Source organism: Temnothorax nylanderi, unplaced genomic scaffold (genome assembly GCF_030848795.1).
Source record: "Temnothorax nylanderi isolate EJ_2023f unplaced genomic scaffold, tnyl_v1.0 TNYL_tig0045_pilon, whole genome shotgun sequence".
Classification (NCBI taxonomy): Eukaryota; Metazoa; Arthropoda; class Insecta; order Hymenoptera; family Formicidae; genus Temnothorax; species Temnothorax nylanderi.
This window is the reverse complement of record NW_027249107.1, coordinates 1,115,306-1,125,947: the sequence shown is the minus strand read 5'-3', so window position 1 is coordinate 1,125,947 and position 10,642 is coordinate 1,115,306. Positions and strand designations below refer to the sequence as shown.

The following is a 10,642-nucleotide window of genomic DNA, read 5'->3' as shown; positions in this document are numbered from 1 at the left end:
CCTCTACCATCCTGTCGCAACGCCCTTCAAGAAGAGATGAGCAAAGGAGGAACGGGAGGTCTCATCTAGGCCGACGATCGAGGTCGGGTTTTAGACGCGCGTGACGGGTTTAGCGCCGTCTAAATGAACGGTACCGTTGCTCCAGCCGCTCCAGGACGCTACCAGGAGGAAAGGAAAGGACACCACAATCTCGCGCTTCCTCCTCGGTCATTTGCCGAGCCTGCATCGGTACCTGCTATCCGTAGCCCGGACTAAACGCCGGACTGACCCACTCTCACTCTCACCTTTCTCTTTCCCTCTGTCTCTTTTTATTAAATTTTCTCCTTTCAAGAGCGGCTCTGTCTTCTTGCCGCTTGCCGCGCGTTATCGAAATGATAAGATTTACACGTGCAAACACACCTCTCTCTCCTCTACGAGACCATTCTCACGTTTAAATATAGCTACTCGAGAAGGAGGAGATAAGGGGGGGGGGAGGGAAGAAAATCGCAAAATATTGGGAGCATTTCAAGATTCGTTTTGCTCAACACGACAATGATAATAAAGTCGCCGAGAGATAAAACGTGCGGGGAACATGCCGCGACACGCGAGCGGAGGAATGGCATGTGTCTGAAACTGCACTTAGAGCTGCGAATAAAATAGAAGGGTGATGCAGGTTGTCGGCACATTCCATTAGCAAATGGATGTTAAAAATCGGAATAATACGCGATAAAAATATTCGTCACGCGGTAACTTCGACCACGTGATGCAAGTAACGCGTCTACGCAAAACAGTCAATCGTTACGCAATTCGCGACGGGCAATTGTGACAAGCACAAAAGCGGATGACAATACCTGCAATTGGACTAGATTGCGACAGTAAAATAATTGATAATTGACTAATTGCCGCGCCGCGCGCCGCCCTGGCATAAGGGATGCCGAACCGTCGCCGCGGTCAGTTGACCACGTCCGGCTGAGATGAAGCGCACACTTCCAGCAGTTCTGCTTCACCTATGGTGGAATTCTCTCCCGGAAGTGTGTTCCTCGAGGTAAACGACTTCGTGCTCCTTTAAAAGTCATTTTCGCCTCGTTACGCACCGCGCGACAAACCGCGCCGTTTCGTCGCGGCGCGGCGGCGTCTTTTATCGCTTTCGAATATCAGCGATAGAAAAATTGCGTACGACAGTTTCCGACAAGAAAGTGTCATCCGTTTTTAATATGCTGTATTCTAGATCAAAATAAGGGGGATACGTATTTTTTTTATACGCGCCCAATCGCATGTTTAAAACACCCCTTTGAAAAAATTGGTTATCTCTTTCGCGGCAAATATCGATGAAACTATATAAAAGATAGAAAACATTTTTTAATTAAAAGTTGAATGGTTTTAAGAATGCTTTAAGATAATATAAAAATTTATATATTTTTCTGTCTTTCAAAATTCCTCTACTACTTAATGTTTTTTTTGTTAATTAAAAAAATACGACTTTTTATATATTCGACTATTATAATTAAGCGTTCTACCTTGCGTAAAAACTTACGTCATTATAAATAGAATGTCCTCCAAATGTAGTCGTAAACATTAATCATTGTAATAACGACTTCTCATGGACCTGCCGCGTTAGCTTCAAATCATCATATCTGGCAGGAAACAGCAGCTCGCTTTATCCTGCAACTTTTGCTTGTTTCTTTCGAATAACATTAACACGAATATGTTAGAAAAAGAACCGATCGAGCTCGAGCTTGCTTCTTTCCGCATTTCATAAGAAAACCCACTAAAGTGCTTCCTTCCGATTTTTATGAGCTTCTAATATGTTGTACTCTAGATCAAAATAAGGGATAAGTATTTTTGTATATGTGCTCAATCGTATATTTAGGGGGTGAACATTCCTTTGAAAAAAAATTGGTTTTTCTCTTTTGGATCTTATATCGGGCAGGTCCATGAGAAGTCGTTATTACAATGATTAATGTTTACGATATTTAATGTTCAATTTGACAATATGCGCTTGTGATGTTAAACTCTTGTGCGTTTCTCGTGACAAAAAAGAAACAAATTTTTCCAACTCCGTACTTTTGCTTCTCCGCAGACAGATGCGGTGTTAAGCTGCTCGCTAACAACCTCTCTCTCGCGCGAACAAATAAGTTACCTAACCGAAAAGATAAACAGCACGTTTTATCTCGCTGAAATAAAGTCTTATAGAACAATGGTGCGTGTCCATCTGCGAGTAAAAACTCTCGATAGTAGCTCTCGAGAGTGATTCTCGCACATGGACATACTCCTGAGTACTTAACCATTTGCGAAAATTACTCTCGAGAGCTACTCTCGAGAGTTTTTACTCGTAGGTGGACACGCACCTTAAGATATTCTCCCGCGTTTTATGTAACGAAAAATTCCCAATGAGTCAGTAATGACAGATGTAATGCAGAAATATAAATAAAACGACGAACGTTGAATAAACAAATTGCGTTAACAATAATGGATAAAACAGAAAAGAGCTTTAATAATGACGGGATTTTTCTCGCAGCTTGTTTAGCGAAGATGTCAACAATTGTACTATGACGTCGAGGCTAATTCTGCCGGACCATTATGTCAAAGGTAATACGCGACTCGAGGAGAGTCATTCGCACTTACGTTTCTGGCATGAACGATGAGCAACCATATGTAATAAAAAAAAAAAATTCTCTGCAGAGATTAGACCGCCTTCGGGTGCGCCTGTAGTGGTGGACTTCAACATTTTGGTGGTCGACATTAACTCTATCAACGTTGAAGATATGGATTTTCGGTAAACTGAAATGATAAAAGCTTCTTTTAAATTATAATCAGAAATAATGAAAAATATAGAATTTAATTAATATATAATAAAAATATTTTATCTTGTTAATTTAAAGATATATAGAATCTAGATGTAAAAGATTATCAAATTGTAAGAATATATATTCATTAGTGTGGACATGTTCGTCAGCCAAAGTTGGATAGAATCTCGGCTGAATACGCCACAAGATATTTTCGAGGAAGGCGACGATTACGTAATACTTCCTCAGGAATTTTTCGATAATCTTTGGCAACCGGATCCGTATTTCTTAAATTCAAAAGTTTCCGGTAAGCATAAATCGTAAACTGCATTATCTGCGTGTTATTATACGATAAATCGTTATACGTATTGATAATTTTTCAGAGATTGCGACTTTAAATCATAAATTCTCATTAGTCACGTTATACCGGAATAAAACCATTAAATATTCCGCACGAATTAACGCTATCGTCGCCTGTCAAATGGAATTTCAATTGTACCCGATGGATATCCAAATCTGTCCAATTTATATAGAGAGCTGTAAGTGAGCTTAAAAGACAAATGCAAATACAAGTGTGCATGGCAATCGCGCGACGATATAGACTCACGCTTTTTTGTAAAATTATTTTTGAAATGAAGGACCAAAGAAAATTGAAAAAAAAACGTAAATACTCTCGGATAAAACTCAGTAAATTTAGCCGCTTGTTACAGTCCGAATTATTTGTTGCAGTTTCCTACAACAGAAAGAAGTTGCTCTTAAAATGGGGCGCGGGCGGTGTTACGGTAAATCCCGAATTGAAGCTTTTGCAATACGACATCGGAAAGCCCGCGGTGCTCGAAGAGACTATAGATTATATGCTCGAAAAAAATGGTATGTAAAAAATTTATAGCATTTACGTGCTTTTTTAATCTAAATCTGAAATTTAATCAACAGCTTGATTCCTTCGATTCCGATGTCTTCGTTCCATTCATTACAAACTGTACTCTGTGCACGTTGTATTATATTAAATCTTTAAAATCCAAGTAGAGAACACTGCAGTAGCGCGCTGTTAATTATAGAATGAAAGATTACGTGCGAAATAAAGAAAAATAAACTTACCTGACAATTCTCGCAGGAAATTTCTCGCGGCTGGTAGTCTTCTTTCGCTTCGAGAGGCAGATCGGCCACCACTTGATACAAACGTTCGCACCGTCGACTCTGGTGGTGATGCTCTCCTGGTTCAGCTTCTGGCTGGGCTTGGACGCGATTCCTGGTCGAGTGGCTCTCCTGGTGACGAGTATGCTCACGTTGGTGACGATGTTCACCGGCCTTAAGAGCGATATTCCGCCAGTGGCTTATATCAAAGTAAACTTTTAAAAGTACTCCTAAGCTTCGATCATCTTATTATCGTTATTACCTTTTGCACAACGTGAACAATTCCCTCGTATTGATATATATATCCATCTTTTCTGACATAAAAATTTACACCCTCGCTTACGCAGGCACTGGACGTCTGGATGGCTGGCTGCATGATGTTCGTGTTCGCAGCTCTGGGCGAGTTCGTCGTAGTCAAGGTGCTCGATCTACGAAACGACCAAAATGATTCGCAAAATTCCATGGAATCTCACTCGTTCTCGGTTCGTGTCTAAAGGCCCTTGCACAATGCCAGGCAACAGGCAACAGGAACAGGGAATAGAAATCAGAAATCATGTACAAATGCAGAATAAACAGTGAAATACACGGGCAATAAACACTACGGAGTTTCCGTCACGTTGGAAATTCTATGCCTATTGCCTCTGTTGCCAATCGATCATAGCATTTGAATTTTTTAGGTTGTAATTAACGAATTTTTGATTATTTCCTATTGCTTGTTACCTGGCATTGTGCAAGGGCCTTGAAAATTACCTGAATTACCTCGTACCTCGTAGCAATCTTATTGACGATCTTACAGCGTTTTCGACTGGGCCGGGGTTGCTCGCTCCGAGAGCGATTAATGACGTCACTTTGGCAAATCGACCAATGTTATTACTCGATTTGTCGAAGTGACGTCAATTAATCGCTCTCGGAGCTCGGAGCATCTCGGAGCGAGCGAACCCGGCCCAGTTGAAAGCGCTGTTAGGAGACCGTTATAATTGCACTTTTATCTGTTAAACGCGATTATTTATCTTTATAGAGATTAATGGCGATGGTGAAGAGACGAAGCATTTGGGATGACGATTTCGTTCACGCAACCAAACCGAAGAATAAGTATACCAATAATAATAATATACTGCCAACTCTATGGCTAGATCCCGAGTGCCAAATAACGCAAAAGACACGCTCTCAGAAAATAGATTGTTACAGCAGAATTGTGTTTCCTATACTATTTCTGCTTTTTGTCGTTCTATACTGGCCGATAGTGCTACTCAAAAAAGCACCATGATAAAATGATATAAATTCTACATATTAAATCTTTACTAACACAGCTCTACATATACACACACACACACACAATCACTCTCCATATTTGAAATTTGTGAATGAGTTGAAAATATCGTCGTTGCGTCGATTAAAAATTAGAAGTATATCACGAGTTTGCATATAATAGAAAAATAAAATATACGTTTTTTTTGGCACTTGTTAATTTTTTTATTTACAATACTTTTATACTAGCAAAGTTTTCATTCTACGAAAGATTTAAATAAAGCTTAATCCGTATCCACTTCTTCTATGGACAAATCAGATTCGTCATCTATCGTGATCGCAGAATGCCTCGATGCATCTTTCGCAGATTTTAGGTCTCCTATCCTCAGTATATAACTTATCGTGTATTGATTAAAATCACATCTGTAAAAATATTTTTAATTATACTACCATGATTATAGCAATGTGTATATACATCATGTATTTAAGAAAATGCAACAACACTTACATTTTACTAAGATCGTCGTATTTCTTTTGCATGTTCTTATGCAGCATTAATAATACTGGCATCTGAAGTGAAGTATTGATCCGTGACCCGTATTTCGTCAAAATTGTTTCTACCCATAAAAGATAGAAATGTATATGCCTCGTTGATTCCAATTCGGCCGCTATAAATTTCAGGAGCTTCTCGATATAAACGTCTGGCATACTCGTCGTTGTTAATTCAACTGTAATATGGAGAAATCAAATATTTATTATACATCAAATCATTGTTATTATCGTTAGTGTATTTAATTAAAGATATATATATGAACTCACTTTCTTTGTACGGAATGGTCTCTATAACTTGTTGCGTTAATAGCTTCTCATTTAACTTCAATGCCATCATTAATGCTATAAAACAGTAATATAGTTACATTTATTTGTTATTCTCATTATTCCAGTATAAAGATGTCTACCTTTTGCATAGTCGTGTTTGTCAAGTGTTTCTTTGACAGTATCCGGAGTAACTCCAAGCTCCAATTGAAATGGATCGAACATCAATCCAATATCCAAAGAGTATATCAGCAAACCTTCCGTTGTTGCTGCCGCCCATGCTTGTCCTATTTTAGAAAATGTTTAAATACGCGTATTTCAAACAAAATGAATATTTAACATATCATTCGTTTCTACCTGTGGGGGAGAATTGTAAACACAGTACTCTCACTTCCGGTTTGACTCTCCTGCTTGCCATATCTCCACTTTTGACACCTGGCAATCGCATCGATATGTTTCCGCCTTCACGATGCTCGATTAAAGCTCTATTCCCAAATTCCGACATGTACTTTCTATTTATAACATCCTGCCAAAATAAGAATTACTTAGAAAATAAAAAAAATAGGTTTGGCTTGTTTTGCGACTGATTCTACATTTAAGCCTAATAAAGGAAAAACTTAAAATATTTTGTATAATATATATTATCGTTACTTACATCCACACCATCCAGAGATCTATTTTGAGTGATCTCATATTTTTTCAACAATATTGATTCTTGAATATTATAAATGCACACGTTCTTGGAACGACCACCAGCTAATATACACGTGCCGTCAGCCGAGTAACATAACGTAGTGAAGGCTCTGAAGAATAGGATTTAATAAGTTCGTATCGTTAAGACATACATTTACCGCATAACATTTTCTGCACTGAGTTACTCACTTGGACTGCAAATTCTTTTTCGCTGTGATGAGATCTGTTTTGGATCTACCAGCGCCTAAATCGGTTCTGCCCTCAATAAAGCCCGTCTGTCTTGCCGTTTTACACTCAAAAAACGTAATCTGCCCATCCAATGTAGCGACTGCGACTTCTTCTCCGCTTGGTTTATAAGTTACGCACAGCGCATCGGCGGTCAAGCGTATAGTCTCGTGCACGGAACCATTCTCAACGGCATTCCATATTTTCAATGTCTTGTCCCAGGATGCGGATACCAGTTCTGTACTGGCGGGACTGGGATTAAATGCCAAGCTTGCAACAGGTCCCTCGTGACCACTTAATATCTGAAATTGAGTATTTTATTAAATATATCGTTTTAGTTGCATGACTTATATACCTATACAATTCAATCTTCTCAATAGTAAAAATTAAAATTGTGCAAGTCAATATTCGAGGACAAACAAAATTACACGCACCTCTAAAAGAGTTCCGAGTTTCATGCTCCATAGATAGACGTCGAAGAAATCTTGACCACCCGCAGCGAGAAACTCGTCGCTCGCGTCGATCGCCAAGCAGGAGAATTGCACTGGACGTGGCGAAGTGAGAGTACGGAAATTCCTGTATCTCACTAGATCGTACGCCCGCACCGTTCCATCCAACGAGGCAGACGCGACGAATTTACGATTGTGACTGAACAGAACACTGGATATCGATGAAGTATGCTCATGGAACGTAAGCGTACAAAATCCAGTTAACGTATTCCATAATTTAACTTTCCCGTCGTCACCACCCGTTATAATGTATTGGCCGTCGGGACTGTACGCCAAACAGTTCATATTAGTTCGATGCCCTTGCTGTTTCATAGCGTATGTTTCACTTTGCCATTCCCAAACCAGGAGCTGACCAGCGTGAGAGCATCCTATAGCTATCCAATCTCCAGAAGAATTCAACGCAATCGACGAAATACGCTGTCGAGAAATACTGTAAAGCCAATCGTTTTAATCTCTAATATCACATACAATAATAATGTAATAGGATACAAAACGTTGAATCGTATTTTTTATGTTACTGCACCTTAATGAATGGATCAAATTGGCGTGTGGCATTTCATACAAGTAAAATGAACCATTGTTAAATCCAATAACCAATATGTGAGTATCTTGATGATAAGCAGCTGCAGTAAGTTTCGCATCTTTATATTGCTTGTGAACTTCGTCTGCTAGATAAAAAGTAGCTTGCTTTTTATAACCCAACATTTTCATTCTCTTTTTATTTTCCTCTTTTGTCGAGACTTCTTCTTCTTCTTCTTCTTCATCATCTTGCGGCAAGTCGTCTAGTAAAATATACGTATTCTTACAAATTACTATTATATAATGTATTATTATAAATTGCTATTACATACAGTAGAACTATTATTTCCTATCACCTATGTTCTACTAAGTTTTGTAATTATTTACAATATCAAATTAATTTCATAAAATGGTAAAGAAATTGTATCACCTGCGTTTAACAGTTTACGTTCAACATGGGCCTTTTGCTTCTCTGTCTTTTCTATAATTTTGTTTATATCAATGTCATCCTCGCTATCACTATCTTTGGATTTGTCCTTCTTTGAAGGTGGTTCCCATTCAACCCAATCATCCGGTTCAAGCGTACATTCCCAGACACAAACTCGGCCATTTCTGTAAAAGAAATTCTCAAAAATAAGCAAATTCAAATTATCTATATAAAATATCATTATGTACGAAAAAAATTGTTTGTCCAGTAGCAAAAATAATGACACAATAAATTAAAAAGTATTTAAATTTTTTTAACTGCATCGCTTACTTGCTAATAGTGTACAAATCATATTGCTTTGCTTCGAAGAAACATGCCACAATTACATCGGAATGACCACCTAATGTAACCCATCTAAAGTTCGCCGATTTTTGTAAACTATATATCTTCACTGTGGTATCCTTTGAACCAACTGCTAATAGTTTCGAGTCAAAAGACCAACTGACGCACGTTGTTTCAGCAGTAGCTCCGTGAAACGCACGTTCCATAATAAAAGGATTGTAATCACCCGTTTGTAAGCCTGGCGCATTGAAAACAAAAACTGAAACACAAAAACAATACGTGTTATTTTAAATACCATCGTGTTTTTGTAAATACACCTCTATAAGTTTACGGTAGCGAATACTTACCGCCGCCTCCTTTGCAAACTGCAAAGTGCTTTCCATCTGGAGAGAATTTTACACGCTTGGGACGTCCTTTAAATCTGTACTTATGTAAAATCACTTTGCTTATCAAACTGATGATATGAGCTTCGCCATCTGCGAATATATTATAAAATTATATTTTCTTTAACAAACGTTCCTTCATATACATTATTAAATAAAGAATTTTAAAGTGTGTGTATAAAAAAATCTAACCTGCATTAATTGCAACTAACATACTACCATTTGGTGATACATCAATAGTAGTATAATTATATCTGCTTTCTATAGGAAGCGTCATAGATTTGTTGCTAAAATGAAATTATTTTTGTATAAAATTTAGTAACAATCATCGTCATATGAAATTTATAAGTTTCATGAAGCTTTTAGATATTTCATTCATATTAAGATTAATATTTTTATGATTACTTCTTTAGGTCAAAAATTGAGATCCTGTTGCCCACAGGGCTAATAACTGACGATCCATCTCGGGAAAAGAGTAAGTCTCCTTTACGATAAACTGTGCCAAGCAAATTACTGAACTATAAACAAAGAAATAAAAATATTGTAATTTTTAAACATATACCTTTATACATAGGTATTATTAATATAAAATTTTATACAATGTTTCTATTATAACATATGTTACTTGTCTTATTATCCAGAACAAAGTAAAGAAAAGTTAGCAAATAAACGAGAATATACAAATAGCAAAACTTATAGGTTAGAAATGCAATAACTTAATAATAACTTAAACAATACGATCTGCAGAAAAATAAAAACTTGTAAACTGCAACATTTTTTTGAAACAATAATTATTTTACCTTGTATGAGAATTTCATCTTTCCTTTGTTTGTATCAAACAAGTATCTGTCGAATCCACGTGCATCTGCATGCACGCGCGTTTACCAAAGTTTACGATACATTCAGATACATTTTGGACAACTCAGTTCCAAAATTATCCGAACGAGAGCGCTCGGTAACTGCACTTCGCTGCACTTTCGTTGTTCAATCTGCATCGATAGCGAAATAAATTTATTAATTTTTCAATAATTAATAATATATTAGAAGAACATAATCAAATAAAGATTTGTATTAATCGGCAGCCAAAATTATATATTACAATAATAATTTACCGACGTAAAAAACCAACTGTCGATAATTTGCGAAGAAAACAATTCAAGTTCTCGAAAGTCGACAAAGTACCAGAAAAATATAATCAGAGACAACAGGTGGCACCAATTGAAATTCTGAGAACTGCGATTCCAAGGATTCTTGAAATTTTTCAAATCTGAAGGAAGCTCGTAATCTCAAAAACTTACAAATCAGGAGAATATAATTAGAAAAGAGATAATTCAAAGTTTCTAAGAATTCCTATAATTTTAAAACTAAAAATTAAAACATGTGACTCGAATTTTAAAAAACTGGCGGAGTGCAAAGATAACGTAATTACGTAAGAAATAGTTAAATGGCTCAAGCCTATTAGAAAATATTTACACAGTTATCGCAATAATTCGATCAAGTCGAAAGTTTCTTCAATAAATGGCGTAATTAGGTCAGGGCCGCGATACATTTTTAGTGAGAGTTGAATAATACAGCAACGGC

The 10,642-nt window shown here is 37.2% G+C and overlaps 2 protein-coding genes across 3 annotated transcripts; one reads left to right on the top strand and one right to left on the bottom strand.

Moving 5' to 3' along the window:
* The first annotated feature begins 449 nt into the window (after positions 1 to 449).
* Positions 450 to 5,965, top strand: Alka (glycine receptor subunit alpha alkaliphile). 2 transcript variants are annotated; one of them, XM_071705185.1, is made up of 9 exons: positions 469 to 1,024; positions 2,498 to 2,568; positions 2,662 to 2,755; positions 2,918 to 3,072; positions 3,149 to 3,304; positions 3,495 to 3,635; positions 3,880 to 4,109; positions 4,247 to 4,381; positions 4,918 to 5,965. In XM_071705185.1, the coding sequence occupies exons 1-9, from the start codon at positions 954 to 956 to the stop codon at positions 5,164 to 5,166; spliced, it is 1,302 nt and encodes a 433-aa protein (XP_071561286.1). In that variant the 5' UTR covers positions 469 to 953; the 3' UTR covers positions 5,167 to 5,965. The 2 variants fall into 2 exon arrangements, with proteins under 2 accessions (XP_071561287.1, XP_071561286.1); XM_071705186.1 differs by lacking the exon at positions 3,149 to 3,304 and having other exon boundaries at positions 450 to 1,024.
* LOC139771942 (periodic tryptophan protein 2 homolog) lies at positions 5,348 to 9,964 on the bottom strand. The gene is made up of 15 exons (XM_071705179.1): positions 9,862 to 9,964; positions 9,467 to 9,579; positions 9,254 to 9,348; positions 9,026 to 9,154; positions 8,667 to 8,937; positions 8,340 to 8,521; positions 7,914 to 8,172; positions 7,316 to 7,820; positions 6,846 to 7,183; positions 6,619 to 6,766; positions 6,321 to 6,489; positions 6,107 to 6,250; positions 5,967 to 6,041; positions 5,656 to 5,875; positions 5,348 to 5,570 (listed from the first exon to the last, which is right to left on the bottom strand). The coding sequence occupies exons 1-15, from the start codon at positions 9,877 to 9,879 to the stop codon at positions 5,432 to 5,434; spliced, it is 2,805 nt and encodes a 934-aa protein (XP_071561280.1). The 5' UTR covers positions 9,880 to 9,964; the 3' UTR covers positions 5,348 to 5,431.
* Between the last annotated feature and the right edge of the window lie 678 nt (positions 9,965 to 10,642).

Coding starts and splice junctions, on each gene's coding strand:
- LOC139771942 (XM_071705179.1), bottom strand. Junction 8,522..8,666: donor GATTTGTACACTATTAGCAA/GTAAGCGATGCA, acceptor TTTCTTTTACAG/AAATGGCCGAGTTTGTGTCT. Junction 6,042..6,106: donor CAAACACGACTATGCAAAAG/GTAGACATCTTT, acceptor ACTGTTTTATAG/CATTAATGATGGCATTGAAG.
- Alka (XM_071705185.1), top strand. CDS start 954: ATGAAGCGCACACTTCCAGCAGTTCTGCTTCACCTATGGTGGAATTCT. Junction 2,756..2,917: donor GTTGAAGATATGGATTTTCG/GTAAACTGAAAT, acceptor TATATTCATTAG/TGTGGACATGTTCGTCAGCC. Junction 4,110..4,246: donor CGCCAGTGGCTTATATCAAA/GTAAACTTTTAA, acceptor TCGCTTACGCAG/GCACTGGACGTCTGGATGGC.